Source organism: Hippocampus bargibanti, linkage group LG05 (genome assembly GCF_051943395.1).
Source record: "Hippocampus bargibanti isolate YZ-2025 linkage group LG05, ASM5194339v1, whole genome shotgun sequence".
Classification (NCBI taxonomy): domain Eukaryota; kingdom Metazoa; phylum Chordata; class Actinopteri; order Syngnathiformes; family Syngnathidae; genus Hippocampus; species Hippocampus bargibanti.
The window spans coordinates 19,916,723-19,935,071 of record NC_142738.1 but is presented as its reverse complement, the minus strand read 5'-3'; the positions used below and the strand labels follow the sequence as shown (position 1 = coordinate 19,935,071).

Here is an 18,349-nt window from a genome sequence, read left to right as displayed (position 1 = left end):
TAGGAACTGACCTCAACGTTCCAATACTTTTGGCGATGAATGTCAAAATCAGATATGCACTCAGTGACGGGTTACATGTCTGTGCTCCAGATTCAGCTGGCTTCCCGTCCACCCTGTAAACACACACACACACACACACACACACACACACACACACACACACACACGCACACACGCACACACACAGATACCCCCCCCCACACACACACACACACGCACACGCAGTCACACACACACACACGCACACATACACTTACATGACAGCTGTCACTTTCAGTAGCCATAGTGCCATTACTATTGACTCTTTCCTCCAGGCCCTGACTGGTACTTGAACAAGGTGAAGCTGACGATCACTGATGTCAACGACAACGTCCCTGAGTGGAGCATGAAGCCTTTTCCATACCAGGCTGGAATGTCGCCTGATGCCACTGCAGGGACCTTTGTCTATCAGCTCTGGGCCCTCGATGGGGATGAGGGGAGAAGCGGGGAGGTGGAATATTTTTTGGCTGATGGTAAGATTTTTGCTACTAACATTCACTCGAAAAATAGTAGGTTGAATTGTGTGTGTGACGCACAATGGAATCATGGGAATAAGTAAATCCATGTAGTCAGGCCGTGGTACAGTCACTCAGAGAGACAGCCACCGGCACTCACACATTCATTCATGCATCCTTGCGCTATTATTTTTTTTGGGGGTCCAAATTACAGCATCTTTCATCCTCTTAGTATCTCATTCCTAGGCATGTTCATAGTCATTTCGCAATTTGGGCCATTTTCTGTGCACTCCTGCAGATCTACTCCCCACTTTGCTCTGGTAATTATGAAAAGGCACACAGAAAGTGTAGGAGGTGTTTGAGGGGATAGAGGTTTGTTGGCATGTCAGAGACGGAGGATGTCCTAATCTTCCCAATGAGATTTTACGAAACACTACTGACTTCCCTTTGAGTCATATTAATCTATTGCAGTTCATCCCTGACGAAAGGTAAAGGGTAATTGCCATGACAGAGCCGAAACTCATGCTTGCCCAATACTATGGGTCCACTAAGTAATTCTGAGCAAGTATGGCATTATTATTTCAATTGAATTGATGTAAACCTCATGTAAAAATAATGTATTATGCCTTTGTATTCTGCGGTTCTGAGTGCGGTGTACTCCACCGTTGATATGGGCTGTTCAGTCCTTGTATAACATCAGATTTGTTCCTCACAGTAGTTAGGTATTCATCAAGCTGCAATCTTCTACTCTCAGGAAAGTATTGTTTCGAATGAGAATCCATCATTTACAAATTTGAGAGCATCATAGTTTTCCATTTATCAGTTTGTCTTTGTTTCGATCCCTCTCTCGTGATGTGTATCGTGACTTAAAGAACACGATCATGCATACCTGTACATCATCAATGCCTAGGCTCTAATTTAAAGACAGGGTGAGAAGATTAATTTTCTTGGAGGATCTCGAAGTTGAGCTGCTGACCCTCCACGGGGAATGAAGCTAGATATGGTGGCTAAGGCATATGGTTAGGGTGCCTACTGGATGCCTTACCGATGAGGTGTAACAGAACGTCCTACTGGGAGGAAGCCCCAGGGTAACCCCAGCGCACGCTAGAGAGAAGGTGAAACCCATTCTCATCCTCAGTGTAAATCTAGCTCAAATGTGTGCACATAGGTAGGATTTTCTTTCTTTTGCTAAATTCCTAGACTTGCACGGGTGGAAGAGGAGAACGGTAACGTGTAAGATCTTCCCTTGTGAACATTCTCGATGGCGAAGCATGTGACACTGGCCCATAATGTTCTCAGATTTATGAATGAAATACACTGTCATCCAACGCACACCTCCTCAAAGCTCAGAATCTGTCATCCTGCACTTTGACCAAATCCACGACCAGGCTGTGCCAAGTCTTAGTAGCCTTGCTTTTTATGAAATCTAAAATTGAAAGTACTTTTGGTCACCAAATAGTCAGATATGGGGGGTGGGGGGGGTTGTGCAATAAAATACACCAGAACACCCCTGGAAGGGTAGCGCAGTCTCACCCAACTCCACCCCCCCCCCAAAAAAAAAAAAAAACTGGCACAATTACCTCTGCAGGAAAATATGGACGCTCTTGTTTTTACACCGAGCTTTGTCTCCTTTATATCGGCAAAATGGCAGGTTTGCCAGGGGCACATCCGCTCTCTCCGCTAGAATGCCCATTGAGGCGCAATACAGTCTGACAAATTCCCAAACACGTAACACAAAACAAAAATGAAAATGAAGATGCACCCGTTTTTACGTCGAGCTCTAGCGCACTTGTCCACGGATAAAGGGCCCTGTGACCTACCGATTGCAGACAGACGTACAGTAGCACAAGATGGAGGTAAGAAAAAGTCAAAGTCAGCTTTATTGTCAAACGTGCTAATATGCATGACATACAGCAAAAATGAAATTACCCAGCGTGCAAGACATGCAAGGCACTTATAACGTGGCTAAAAGACATACAATTGACAACAGACAATACTTATAATTTCTGTATGTAAAGTGAGGTAGTGTCGTCTGGAAAGTGAGGCAGTGTCGTATGTAAAGTGAGGTAGTGACATATGTAAAGTGAGGAAGTGACGTACATAAAGTGACGTAATGTCATAATTGCAAAAACAATGCACTCTTTGAGAGGTGTCTCCCCTCCCTCTTCTGTGCACAAAAACTGTCCAATTCACTATTTGCAATGATTAATTTTTGCCTTTGTTACCATTAAAATGACAATGCTGTTATTGTTTTTCTCCATTACTATACACAATAGAAATTGCTACCAATGATCATTGTCGAGCTTTCACACGTTTTATTGCTCACTTTCTTGTAGAGTTTTGGTTGCCACAACTGTTTTTATTTTGCTGTGTGCAGGAGGAATTGTTTTCATTTTTGTTATTGTTTTGGGGCTTCAACGACGCTTTAAATGTGATTTCCATCCATCCATCCATTCATCATCCATCCACCCACCCAAACATACCCATCCATCCATCCATCCATCCATCCATCCATCCATCCATCCATCCATCCATCCATCCATTTTCCAATTCGCTCATACTCACGAAGGTGTGCTAGAGCTCTTCCCAGCTGTCTTCGGTCAGTAGGCAGGGCACACCTTGAACCAGCCAATCGCAGGGACAAACAACCATTCGCGCTCACATTTACTTACACGAGGGACAATTTAGAGTTTTTTTAGAATGTCGGGGAGAACATGAAAAATCCACATAGGTAGGCCGAAGCTGCAATTAACCCGATACCTCTGTGCTGTGAGGTCGATGCGCTAATCATTGGACCAAGAGGCCGTCCCAGAGATGTGATTTTGGTCAACTACTTTGACAATGAGAGAAAAAAAAACAAGAAAAAAAAACAAAGAGGATGATGTAATATATAAATACAGCACACATTAATCAATCAGTAAATAAAGTCTTGGACTCACTGACTTCACAACACCACATAAACACACACACAAACACACACACACACACACACACACACACACACACACACGCACGCACGCACGCACGCATGCATGCATGCATGCACACACACGCATGCACACGAAATCACACACACGCACACGCACGCACACACACGCACACACACACACACACACACACACACACGCACACACACACACACACACACACACACAGACACACGCAAACACACACACATGCCCATCCACGCTCACACTTGCATTTTTGAAAATATAGCAAGCAAAAAATATTGATTAAAAGTGATGTATGTAGATTGAAAGAATCCCACTAAAATAAATTAAAACCAGATATGGTGGGGGTGAAATGAAATTAACTAGATCCCAACAAACTAATTTATTGACGATAGCGTGTCGCAAAATATGATGCATTTTCAAGTGCCCCTTTCACCCTTCCATTTTTCTGGATGTAGCACAGAAAAAATGAATGTAATATATGTATAATATAATATTTGTATAATATGTATAGTGTGTGTGCGTGTGTGTTTATTGAAAATATTATACTGTGTGCATATATACAGATACACAACCAGTATAATACCCCAATGCTCAACTTGGTATATTATGCAACTGTTGATTCATTTATAGGTGGTGATGGCTGCTTTGCTGTGGACAAGCAGACAGGCCAAGTGGTGACGACAAACCAAATGCTTCAGAGGGACCGAGAGTACTTATTAAGTGTTGTGGCAATTGATGGCTTGGGCGGACGCAGTCCGCCTGCTATGCTCTCTGTGATAGCAGGAGCCCGGCCGCCACAGTTTACCAATATGAGCTACTCCATCTCCATACCAGAGAACACGCCTGAAGGACAGCCGTGAGTAGCGCGTGTAAAGAGTAATGAATCAGGCCTGATGCAGGCAAACAACATCATTATCACCCCCTACATAGTACACTGAACTACATTACTTCATCACATTCATATTTCTCAACCTTTAGTGGAAGTGCAAGTTTCTGTCCAACATAACAGCCTCTCTTGGGCGAACAGGAATTCAGCTTTATCAGTAACTCACAGTAACTGACCTAAACCCACATGTCACACTTAATGAGAATCATTGCAAGACGTTCCATGTGCCCAAAAAATGATTTTCAATTTTCAGGGCTAATTTGAACCCGAGTCCACAATTCCAACCAAGTTAGGAAAAGACCAATTTCAATTAACAATTTTAAGGCTGTGTGAGGTGTGTTATGAAGTCTTAAAAAAGGACAGTGTTGAGAGTTCTGAATTTTAAACCTGATATATATTTCTGAAGTCTGTGGTCATCATGTGATCGATCAGTGATTTTAATGTAAAACATTACAATAGTCTACAGACGACACCACACATATATATATATATATATATATATATATATATATATATATATATATATATATATATATATATATATATATATATATATATATATATATATATATATATATATATATATATATATATATATATATATATATATATATAATTGCTTTCTTGACTGGCTTAGCGTGTTTCAAAAAGTGTTTTAAAATGGCCCCTTCATCCTTCCATTTTTCTGTATGGAGCCCTCAAATGAAAAAAGGGTGGACACCTCTAATGTAAATATATGGGTGTGTTGCGTCTGTGTAAGCTCTCAGTCGTACAGGAGAGGTTAGGCAACTTTCGTAATGCTGATGAGGGTCGTTATGCTGATGAGGTGATACCGGTGGGAGTGGGGGTAATAGGCCAGTCGTTAGTCAGGAATGTAGGAACAATCAGTGGGACCACAGGGAGGGGTCCTCTGCCCCCCCAACCTGAGAGTAGGGACCTATCATAGCTGTGTCCGGCGCCACCATGTCTGGACATTAGGGATATATAAATAGGGCCGATACGACCAGTCAGACTTTAGTTCGCTGACGAAGCCTCTTGGATAGGAGGCGAAACGTCCGAAACCTTCACCTTTGTACAGATGACGGCTGAAGAAACCTTCTCATATATGGGTGTGTTGTATGTGGTGTTTTCATCTTCAGTAAGGAAAAGAGGCCATTTTCTCATCATTGATAGGGGTCAATAATATAAAAAAAATCTGTAAATATATTTAAAAACGCGAAACACATATCCCGCTAGTCAATCCAATTGCATTAGAACAATCCATCATCTTTGAGCCAAACCTTTGTGTTTGTCCAAATTTTATCTGCATGTAAGAAATTATACTACTGAGAAGAGCATTGAGTTACAGCTTTCAATATCATCAATTTACAAATGTAAATGTTGATGTGTTGAGACTCAGCCATGCATCATTTGGGTGACACCATGCAATTGTTTGTCGTATTGATTCATATTCCATGCCACACACACTTAAGATGGCACATCAGTGAATTCCATTTGGAGTCTACAAACAGTAATATTAGCATAATCAAATTTAATTATGAGAAAGTATTGACAAGCATCAACCGATTGGATTCTTAACATTTGGCCAGCTAGCCATGTGATGGCTTCATGATTGATATATAATATAAGAACATGTTTGGATTTTAATGAGCAATTTCCCTTCTTGGCAAATGTTCAGGACTTTTTGCCCTTTTCTCTTTTTATTTTTGGGTGTTTCTTTTACAGCTTCCTAGTTGTTCTTGCCATTTCCTTCCAAAAGCAGCCAATTAGCTACAGCCTGCTGATCAATCCGAGCAGCCTTTTCAGTATTCAGCCTGAGTCGGGGGAGATCAGTTTTACCCGGACGTTGGATTATGAGAGTGACCAGCGACGCTACCTTCTGATGGTGCGAGCCAACGAGGATCAGGGAAGCCTGAGCTCAGCCGCAGAGGTTAGTTTCATTTGAATAATGTGATCCAACCAGCTAAACATGAGTCACAAAAACATGCAGGCACTCTGGTCCGAGAGGACAGATAGATTTCATCTATGCTGTATGTCATGCATATTAGCATATTTGACAATAAAGCTGACTTTGACTGTGACTTTGACTGAAATAACTGTTCTTATTTGACTGAATTTCACTGTAATGAAAATACAGTACTGTACTGGTTTAATACTTTGTCCTTGCAAATGTGGGAGACCAACTGGCTTTCTCGCAAATGCTCGGTGTCTCAAATTGGCTGACAAGGCCACCATGATTCCAATTCAGCATTAACATGCTAACACTAACACTGCAGCGGAGAATCAACTTTTATTTGTCTTTGTATGAAGGAATGACATTAAAATCTTAGCAAATATTTCAGAGGCCCAAGTTGTTTTTTCCCTTCATTTTTTCTTTCACTTTTCGGTGTGGGGGTGACAGTAATTCTCTTGTTGAAAGTATCATCCAAAGATGAGCCGCATGAAATATAGAACACACTTGGCAAAAGAACCAGAATCTAAAAATGCAATTCACAAACAGAACATTTCTAGATAAAGTATTCATGAATTCAGTCTGATTTCATGTAAATTATTAATCCAAAGAGTTTGTATCCCAATTATTATGCCAGGCAATTACTCCCCTCCATGGGTTGAGAAGGAAATCTTCCTCTACGCAGCGGCAGAGCCTCGGAAAACCTTTTCCAGCTATTTTCGGACTATTACTCAGCTGTCACTTCACACTTTACACACAACGGTGACACAGAGCTCAGAGGCTTGGAAGGCAGCGGAGGGTCTTTTGTCTAAAACACACAGTGAAGCTCGCACATGATCATGAACATTTCTATTTTGGGCTTTGGGGGAATTATGGAATGGAAGGTAAAGAATTGGTTGAACTGGTGACTTAAAAAAGGCAAGATGCAATTTGGATTTATTTTTCGGCCAGGCTTCTGTGCAGAAAAGGTTTTATGGTGGTCTCCTGGATTTAAAGGAGAGAGGCTAAATTTCTACTCAGGTTTCGTTTCTCCTCTCCTTTGCTGTGGTGCTAATCAGATTCAAGTACTGATAACCGATGAGAACGACTGTGTCCCAGAGTTCATCCAGTCCATCTACAGCGTAGATGGAGTTCCAGAGACCGTGACCACAGCAACATCTCTCCTGCAGGGTAAGCACTTGACATGATGTTTTAAATCCAACTCCTCCACCCTCACAGTGTTGTGAAAACCATTAAACAAAGAACAAACAAACAAACAAACGCAGAAAAGATCAAAGGAGGGCCTTAAGAGGAAATGTAAGTCATTTTTTTTTCCAGAGAAACATTATGTTTGACTCATAATGGTTCTACAGTTTTACACATTTGAAAATGAGGTCTTGGTCATGAGGGGTCTGTCATGAGCTAATGAAAACAATTCTGAGAAGTAGGTATACGCAGTATGCATGTCAGAATATCTCTGCTGCATAGGGCTGCCTTGCAATGATAGTGTGAGGTTGCGACTGCTTGTTTGGCCGTTGGTCTTGTCCAGTATTAGAGATAAATGACACTTTAATCAAATTCATATTTGGCTGTTTCAACACAAAATTACATGTGTGATTACTCTCAGCATGTTGACTTTTTGTCAATTATATTACACAGCAGGTATATGCAATATGATTATATTTACATATGCATATGCACACCTACAAACAAAAGCATTCAATGATAGCACCGCTGCGTTTTAGATTTAAAAATGTTGGACGCTTATTTTATTAAGCAGTCACATGACGGTGGAATGTGTATCCCTTGTGGGCCTTCACACGTGATTCCTCAGCTCTTAAAAGTATTGCCTTTTGGAACCCATTCTGTGTGGGGACATTTTAAGATTTTAATTTGAAAAGAATGGAACACATACCCTGCAGTGCTGTACACTGCAAAGCGATTAGTGACAGGAAATGGCAACAGTTTCAAACTAAAGCACTGGCACAAACAGTGCAAAAGGAGCCCTGGAGAATGAACACAATGATTAGAATGATCCGAATGTTAGGAAAGGTCTTTTTTAACATACACAGAGCAGTTAAATATTGCAATACTTAAAACATGTAGCTCTTAACATAAGTTTTATAATTTCAGTGTGGCGGGGGCACATGATGTGCTTTCACAGAAGGGAAAGTAAATGTGCTTTAAGATGCAATTGTAACGCCTGTTCTGAGGCGTCTCAGACGAATAGTTCATCTGCACCCGAAAATTGACCCAGGGGCTCCACAATAAATTGCCAAGTAAGCAGGTTTTACAGCTCAATGCATAGTCAAAATGTTGACAAGAGATATTCTATCATCTTACATGTAGGAATGGAACAATGAGGCTTCCACTTGAAATTGACCTGCTGAGTTTGATGAAGAACATATAAATAATTGTATTTTTTGCCAATGCTGCCAGTGATGGCCACTGACTGTGACTCTGGATTAAATGCTGAGCTAACCTATTACACCCTGAGCCCGGACTTCAGCATTTCACCGCATGGAACCATCTTCCCTGCCGTTCGGCTGGACTACGAGAGGCCGAACCATCTCTATGAATTTGTGGTGATGGCAGTGGATGGTGGTGACGGGCCACACTCAGGCACTGCCACCGTCCGTGTGAGGATGGTTAATGTCAATGATGAAGCCCCAGAATTCTCCCAGCTTGTGTGAGTAATTTTAACACGTCCAAATGCTATTCCTCTGTAATATTCAGGAGATTGTCCAAGATTTACCTTGTAAGCCATCCGTTTTCTCGACTACTTGTCGTGGGTGAACTGGAACATATCCCATCTGAGAAGGGGTACACCCTTGACTGGTCACCAACATACTACAGGGTGCATATTGATGAACAATTACCACTGAAAAAGGGACTGTACTTTTTTCAAGTTCAATGTGCATAATGTACATCGTCATGTTCTGTCTTGATCGTGTTTCAGCTCCAGCTGGAGTGAAGGGTGTTCCCCACCAAGCCTTGCTGTGTATTTTAGACCTGCCAATCATCAAAATGCAAGCTCAAACTGAGGTGACAAAAATATTGATCACAGAAATAGACAAAGAATTAACCGAAGTCACTGGTCACACGAAACCAGGTAAAACAATGCATGAAACAAAAAGCGCAAAAGCAAAGTTCAATCGTACTCGGAGAATACACAAACAAAATATGAAACATATCAGGCAAAAATAATCAACAGCAATAATAGAATAACCACCATTCTTAAAAGCAGGATCTATGAACAAACTAAGAATGTTTATGAATAGTGTCAAGAGGACGAGAAAATAACACCTGAAGCACAGCACTGAGCACAGTCAATAATGTGACAGTTTCCCAAAATGCACAGCAAGGATTGATGGGAAAACACGGCACAGATGCGCCTGCTCTAGGAAAACACCCTTCTTTCCAGCTGGAGCTGAAGCATTATCAGGACAGATCATGACAAATATGTACACCCCTAAATATTACGTTTATCAGAGATAATTATAGCACTTTTCTTGATCCCTTTCACACATTAACGAGAAGATGCTCGACAAACCAAGCGATCTTCAAAAACCTTGTTTGTCCTGTGGCATCATGTTTCAGTGGGGTATGTTTTAACGTCAGGTAAACTGTGGTCTCGTAGAGAGAGAAAGGTAGTTGCATCAGAGATACAGGTTGTTATATCACACAGCAAACTTGCCTGCCTGCCTGCCTTCAGTAACAAATAAATGTGTTTCATGTCGCAAGACGTGTCAGCTTTAGGGTAATGTGGTACACTTTCCAAGTGTTCCCCAGAAAACTATACACAATATAAATTTCAACAATATACACAATGTTGGGATGAAGTTATCATGTGTGGAGACAGGGAAAGATAAAACTATTCCTTTGTTATGTCATTTTCAAAACAGACATCCTTGCTTTAAAAATATACCAAGAATACAATTTTTGATGATGAATTATAAGCAATCAACTAGTTAGCTCGGTGTTGTAAAAACATGTTATGTGGCGCACGAAGGAATGCTCACCAAATGTGACACATTTTTTTCCCCTGTAATTTATGGCCTGAGAGCAGTTTTCAGAGAAATATATACCACAATTGAGCTTTTATCATTGCATTTGGATATGTTTGTGATTGTGTATGACATTTTCGAGCTTACACACAAATTCAATGTGTAATGCCACATAACTCCATTGTCAACCTATGGATCCCCCGGACAGCATTGTATGCCTAATTTAAAGTCACATAGCAACGCTATCAAGTTTAAGTCAATTGCTTCTTAATGTTTTCCACGGCGTAGGGGCCGTTTCCATCATTGCTGTGCAAACATGCATCCTATCCTTTTATAAATATTAAACTTCTATCATACACGAACAAAATCATGAATTAGATAAGTGGCGGTGTGGCTCAATTGTAAGATATACAATACAGTACCCTCTCATTGTGAGCCAGACATAATTGAAATGTGATGAAAACGTCAAATACGCAATGCTGCAACTCAAAAAAAATATTCAAAGAATGTGCAAATGAACACAAAAGGTCAGGTATAATTATGCAGATTTTGTAGGGATGTATCCTTAATATTACATGTACTGATTAGTTTTTGGTTCTCTGTTGTTTCATGTCTCTTAGCATTCAAGGGAAAACTTTTGAAACATGAACTGTACTTTTCCAGGTGAGCTTCATGAAAGATGCTCTGATTATTTGATCAGAAAGCATATAAGGCAACCCAACCCCACCCCTGTCCTCTCCCCAAAAAAAGACACACGGACATGACAAGAAACTGACGTCACATCACTTTAACAGTCAGCAATCACACAACTCTTTGTCAAATTTTCTGTGACTTTGAATTCCGGGCAGTTTGCCGGGGGAAGTTTGGTTGTGGTGCGATGGAAGAAGGGCCATAAAAATCAAACACAGTGACAGTTTCTGGTCTGCGCTGTGTATGAAATTAAAAGTAACACCAGATGTCTTAAAATAATCCAACACTCCCTGGAGTGGTCCTCTCAGTTCACATTTAAATGAGTTACAAAAGAGGGGCAGACAAGCAGAAGAGCACAAATGTAAATATTCTGGATTCTTAATGTAGGACATCGCTGTGTTTTGCATGGAGCCTGATAATTTTCTCAACTGTTGGAAGATTCTGCAGGAAGACAAATCAAGGGAGTGGATGTGTGTTAGCCCTACAGCTGTGGTGATGTTGCCTCTGAGGTGACTGACAGATTGCAGGTCAGCCATGATGCCACAGACCCTGCTGCGGCTTGGCGGAGATGGATCAGCTATCGGTGTTCTTCTGTAAACCATCAATCACCTCTGACTTGTCAATGCAGACATGGACACACCACTGCCGTTACGCTGCAAACACACACATACAGTACTTGCACTGAAACAACTCCAAATCTTACAGTGCAGGACTTCTGCTGATGAACAAAGTTAAACTGTGAGAAAGAAAGTTTCTTCAGCCGTCATCTGTACAAAAGTGAAGGTTTCGGACGTTTCGCCTCCTATCCAAGAGGCTTCGTCAGCGAACTAAAGTCTGACTGGTCGTATCGGCCCCATTTATATATCCCTAATGTCCAGACCTGGTGGCGCCGGACACAGCTATGATAGGTCCCTATCCCCCTAGGGACCTATCATAGCTGTGTCCGGCGCCACCAGGTCTGGACATTAGGGATATATAAATGGGGCCGATACGACCAGTCAGACTTTAGTTCGCTGACGAAGCCTCTTGGATAGGAGGCGAAACGTCCGAAACCTTCACTTTTGTACAGATGACGGCTGAAGAAACCTTCTCATCGATGGACCACTCCTGTACGACTGAGAGCTTACACAGATGTGAGAAAGAAAGAAAGAAAGAAAGAAAGAAAGAAAGAAAGAAAGAAAGAAAGAAAGAAAGAAAGAAAGAAAGAAAGAAAGAAAAAGAAAGAAAGAAAGAAAGAAAGAAAGAAAGAAAGAGAAAGCGTCTTTTGAAAGCGTCTTTTGAAAGACCCCACCACTCCCTTACTTTGTTGTTCTTACTCTCTTACTTTCCTCTCCTCGTGTGAACCTCTCACCACTCACATATTACTTTGCTCGTCGCATCAGTGCCAGCTTTCTTTTGCGCCCTCTTCTCCACATTCCATTTCTCTTCATTGGAATGTCCTCCATGAGGCACAGTTCATCCCCAGCTCAGAGTACTGTGTTCCAGAGGGGGTAAATCGCTCTCCTGTGTCTTGCTGGGCATCTCACTGCCCAGCACTTTAGAGCGGGCAAATCACTGTTGACATTTTAAAAGGCACTGGATCGAATAGCCCACGGTCGACTTGGGATGTGAAAGCACCGTTTGTGCAATAACTCCAGCGTGCCACGAGACACAATCATTTGTTTCTGGTCCAGCCAACTAAGAAGACAGGTTAAATCACAGTGACACAGAAAAGCCCCAAGTATAAGTCTCATCCTTTGCCCTTGTTAAACTTTTTTTCTCTGCAGATATCGAACGTTTGTTTCAGAGGATGCAGGCCCCAACACCCTTGTGGCCACAGTCCTTGCCAAAGACCCTGACGGCGATGGGATCAACTATTCCATAACGGCTGGAAATGAGGAGGGAAACTTTGTCATTGACAGCCAGAAAGGTGAGGTTATTTCATTTCACAGCCATTCTTCACATTTGCTCTTTCTCTAATTGTCAAACAACTCCACCAAATCACACATTCAATTTTCCTTCATAAATGCCTGTTACACGAGGGCCCTTTTCTCTCAGTTTCACATTGAAGACAGTATTGTGTTTACATTCACAAAGAAAATGTATATATGAGTTCAAACATCAAAAAATTAAAATTAAATTAAAAGTGTACTGTCATGAAATAGAAATACATTTGTTCTCAACAGCTGAACAGATTAATTCAACAAAATACTCTGCTCTAAAAAAATAGAGGAACACTTCGAAAACACATCAGCTCAAAATGGGGGGGGGGGATGATCTTGAATATCTTTCCTGATAATGAGCAGGTGATGTACTAGTAACAAAAGGATGCTACATAATTTGATTAAATCTGATTAAAATGATCACCCTATTGATGGGGGAAATCAAAGATGTCAAATAATTTGAAATTTTCTGTGCACCATTCCAGACAGTTGAATAGGGAAGAACATACAGGTACAGCGGTACCTCAGTTCTCGACCATAATTCGTTCCAGGACCCTTTTTGAAAAGCGATTTTTTTTTTTCGAACACTGAAACCACCTCTTTGCTTCTGTCACTTGCGAGTTGACAGCGGGGGGGCGGTTCTCAACCTGCTGTCTATTCTCTAACCACGGACACGGGGGCATTTATATGTACCTGGACTCTTCCTTCGATGCACGAGTGTATCCGGTCCGAGGTATTTTCCCTGCGTCCCGTAAATGTATGTCATCTTCCGGGATTGCATCATTCGCTACGAGCCACGCTGACTCCACTTTCTCGGCGGGTTTCAAGACTCTGAAGTACATTTTTGAGTCAGGGTGTAGTCCGAAGCATGCTTCTGATTGGCTGCCGGTGCCGAGTATGCAAATTGCCAAACGAACGTTCGTTTGGCAATTTGCGAGAGGATTTAACAAACATTATGTGTCATAATTTTTCGCGTCTTCGAACGTTCGTTTGGCAATTTGCATACTCGGCACCGGCGGCCAATCAGAAGCCTGCTTCGGACTATACCCTGACTCAAAAGTGTACTTCAGAGTTTTGAAACCCGCTGAGAAAGTGGAGTCCTCATAATATTAAGCAGGCAAAACAACGCAAACGTTGTACGCCCGCACGCGACAACAGTTGGTCAGGAGAGAGGGATACGCCCGTGCGCCGCTCAGCTCCCCATCCTCTCAGCTCCCCTTCCTCTCAGCTCCCCATCCTCTCAGCTCCCCATCCTCTCAGCTCCCCATCCTCGCATACGCACTCACGCGTCGTATTGGCGTTCGAACACCGATTGATGTTCGAACACCAAAGCAAGAATATCTCGTATATTTTGTTCGAACCGATTTGTTCGAACAGTGAGGCGTTCGAGAACCGAGGTACCACTGTACTTAGACACTAGCTCTGATTGATTGGCTTACCATGACACATCACTCCACCCTTTAGCCAATCACAATCACTTCTATCGCATCTTGCCAGGGCACCGTTGAAGTGTAGCAACACAGAAACTTTGGCAAGTGTTTGTCCCTGCTCATTCAGTTAGACAATGCTTTTCAGACAGCCTAGAATCATAAGAAGTCGTGCGCTATTCTCGAACCTGGGCGCACCCAAAGTCTTGGATAACAAATAAACAGACCAGAGTAGACGAGGTACGGCCGGTAGTGTCTTCAATTTATTCATAGTAACGTGGTATACGCAATTCCGACCGAAAAATAAGTGAATACACCTCTGCCTATGATCCAAAACCAGCAGCAATCGCAATGGCATTTGTCACCCAGCCTCTTCAATTCAATTTCACAACTGCACTATCATACCTTCCAATCTCCAGGCTGTGTTCCGCGAGGGCCTCTTCTCTTTGTGTTATCACTTTTATATTCCTTTCCTCTACCTTTCTGTATCCTCAAAGCAAGAAAACTTTGAAGCTGATATCCTTTGTTTCCTGCAATTCCACCACATGGCGTTTCATTCCCCGTCCCACGTAGTAAAGAGGCCTGGCTCATGAAATAGTTCATGTCATTGGGAAACAAGGTTGACATTTAGGTTGTGACTATTAGGCGCAGAGCCTCTATGGGGAGCCTGAACCTCAAATGCATTGGCCAAGAGGGGTGTTGAGCTCACATACATATATCAGCATTCTCTCTTCAATTATGAGCATGGAAAGGGATGAATGAATCACAAAGCGAGCGAATTAAGAAGCCTCTTCGTTCTGTAACTTGAATGGTTTTTCCACACTACATGGGCTGCTTTCTCATTCTTTAGCCTCTGATGATCTTATTACTGTTAATAACAGTAGATGTTGACTCACAGGCTACAGCTTTTTATCACACCTTTTATCTTGACAGCTCAATGAAAGTAGACAAAGGGGTAAAAAAGCACACCAGTTGCTGAGCCTAATTAATGTCGAACCTGATTTACTCAATACTTTGTTGTTGTTTTTAAGTGGATGAAGCAGCAGCAAATCGAGTAACTTGATACAATGCGTATTTCAGAATCAGAATCAGAATCAGAATCATCTTTATTGCCAAGTATGTAGAACACGCAAGGAATTTCTTTCCGGTTGAACACGCTGCACGAGTATCATCATCAAAAAATTGCAAAGAGGCACTATACAGTTCAATTTGGGCTACTGTTCAAAGAGTTAATGTCTTGGGGGAAGAAGCTGTTTAAATGTCATCTGGATTTGGTGCGCATGGATCGGTAGCGCCTGCCTGAGGGGAGTAGCTGGAAAAGGTGGTGGGCAGGGTGTGGAGGGTCCAGTATGATTTTTCCGCACCCTAATTTGGATTCTTGCAGTGTGCAAGTCCTCGAGAGTGGGTAGGGCGGTAACAATGATTTTTTTCCGCCGTCCGAACTGTCCGCTGAAGTCGGATTTTGTGCATTTTTGTGGTGGCCCCGAACCAAACGGTGATGGAAGAACACAGGATGGATTCGATGACAGCCGTGTAGAAATGTTGCAGCACCTCCTGTGGCAGGCCATGCTTCTTTAGCAGCAGTGACGTGCGGTGAGGTTCATGGCTGGTGAGGCACTGACGTCATCGATGACGTCACCGCTCGTCTCTACTTCGTATTTGAACGGTAAATGTGAAAATTCAGCGATTTTGAAAAAAATCCTAAAACGGTGAAGTTAAATGGACAAGAACTTTAAAGTACAAATCACTAAATACATCTAACTGTTTAATTTATTTTTTCATTTGATATTTCCATGACAGCTTTCCATGATGACAGGTGAGGCACTGCCTCACCTGCCTCCACTGACTGCACGTCACTGTTTAGCAGCCTCAGGAAGTACATTCTCTGTTGGGCCTTTTTCAGGATAGAGTTGGTGTTGACCTCCCACTTTATGTCCTGGGAGACTGTGATTCCCAGGAACTTGAAGGTCTCAACGGTTGACACCAAGCAGTTGGATAGTGTGAGGGGTAGCTGTGGTGATGGATATTTCCTGAAGTCCACGATCATCTCTACTGTCTTGAGTGTGTTCAGCTACAGGTTGTGACGGCTGCACCAGAGCTCCAGCTACTCCACTTGTTTTCGGTACGCAGACTCGTCACCGTCTTTGATGAGACCGATGACCGTGGTGTCGTCTGTGAACTTTATGAATTTGACAGCTGGGTGCGTTGAGGTGCAGTCGTTCGTGTAGAGAGAGAAGAGCAAAGGAGAGAGGACGCATCCCTGTGGGGCTCCAGTGCTCGTGGTTCGTGTTGAGGATGATATTTTCCCCAGTCTGACCTGTTGTGTCCGTCCTGTCAGGAACCTGAGGATCCACTGGCAGATCGTAGGGGACACTCCAAGCTGGATAAGTTTGGGGATGGCGAGTTCTGAGATGATGGTATTGTACGCAGAGTTGTAGTCCACAAACAGGATCCTTGCGTAGGTTCCTGTGTTGTCGAGGTGGTCGAGGATGTGGTGCAGTCCGATGTTGACTGCATCCTCCACATACCTGTTTGCCCGGTAGGCAAACTGAAGAGGATCAAGCAGAGGTCCGGTGATTTTCTTCAGGTGGTTCAGCACAAGGCGTTCAAAGGACTTCATGACCACAGACGTCAGAGCAACAGGTCTGTAGTCGTTCAATCCCAAGGGTGCTGGTTTCTTTGGGACTGGGACGATAGTCGACTGTTTGAAGCAGGATGGGACTTCACACTGCTCCAAGGATCTGTTGAAGATTCGTGTGAAGACCGGAGCCAGCTGGTCAGCGCAGACTTTCAGGCAGGAGGGGGACACTCTGTCAGGTCCTGCAGCTTTCTTGATCTTCTGCTGCTTGAAGAGCCGTCTCACGTCCAGTTCGTGGATCTGTAGGGCAGAGGGCGGAGATACTGTAGTTTCTGGTAATGGTGGGCATATGAGGGAAATGGGGGTTCCCTTTTCAAATCGGCAAAAGAATGTATTAAGGTCATCAGCCAGACCATTGTCGTACACTGCTTGGGGTGATTGTAAACGTTAATTTGTTATTGCTTTCAGGCCATTCCACCCCGATGCACAGTCGTTAGCGGAGAACTGTTTGTTAAGCCTCTCCGCATAACTTTTCGTTGCGCTGTTAATTTCCTCTGTCAATCTGTTTTGGGCGAGTTTGTAAAGCGCTCGATCACCACTTCTAAATGCGGACTCTTTCCTAAACTGCCTGAGTTTGGGAGTGAACCATGGCTTGTTGTTGTTGAATGAGCGGAAGGACTTTGTTGGTACACACATGTCCTCACAGAAACTAATGTATGATGTTACAGTGTCTGCATATTCATCCAATGTGCAATCAGTGCAGTCTAAGCATTCTTGTAGCGCTAACTTTGCTTCATCTCTCCATTTTTTAACTGTCTTGACTACCTGTTTCACACATTTGAGTTTCTGTCTGTATGTGGGAATTAAGTGGATTAAATAGTGGTCAGAAAGACCCAATGCTGCATGCGCAACAGACCGGTATCCGCCTTTGAGTGCTGTGTAACAGTGATCTAGAATGTTTCCTTCTCTGGTGAAACAGTCAATATGCTGCTTATATTTGGGAAGTTCACGGTTTAGACGCGTTTGATTAAAATCGCCCAAAATGATCAGGGGTGACTCTGGATATTTTTGTTCGAGTTGGTTTACATGGTCCGCTAGCGTTTGTATACACGCGTTAGCATTAGCTTGTGGCGCGATGTACACGGCGACGAGAATAAAGGAAGCGAACTCATGTGGCGAGTGGAATGGCTTGCAGTTGAGAGACAGTGATTCTAAGCCAGGGCTGCAGTGTGCGTCGAGCATCGTGATATCGGTGCACCATTCTTCGTTGATGAAGAAGCATATTCCACCACCTTTGGATTTCCCAGATTGCGCCATGTCACGGTTGGCTCTAAGGAGACGGAATCCGGGTAGGTGTAGCGCGGAATCCGGGTGGCACAGCGCAGTAGAGCGTGCAAATGTTTTATTGGTTTTTGTGAGTAGAAGAAGTTCCTCCATCTTGTTTGGTAGTGAGCGTAGATT

General features: G+C 42.8%; 1 protein-coding gene across 4 annotated transcripts in view; it reads left to right on the top strand.

Annotated features, from left to right (window-relative positions):
- Positions 1–18,349, top strand: part of LOC148898164 (neural-cadherin-like) — a 178,172-nt gene that overhangs the window by 76,226 nt on the left and 83,597 nt on the right. For all 4 annotated transcript variants that reach the window (XM_088997196.1, XM_088997193.1, XM_088997194.1 and 1 more), the window contains exons 2-7: positions 315–512; positions 4,079–4,304; positions 6,060–6,264; positions 7,344–7,455; positions 8,704–8,953; positions 12,728–12,870. In XM_088997196.1, coding sequence (XP_088853322.1) covers positions 315–512; positions 4,079–4,304; positions 6,060–6,264; positions 7,344–7,455; positions 8,704–8,953; positions 12,728–12,870 — 1,134 coding nt within the window. The remainder of the gene's footprint in view (positions 1–314; positions 513–4,078; positions 4,305–6,059; positions 6,265–7,343; positions 7,456–8,703; positions 8,954–12,727; positions 12,871–18,349) is intronic.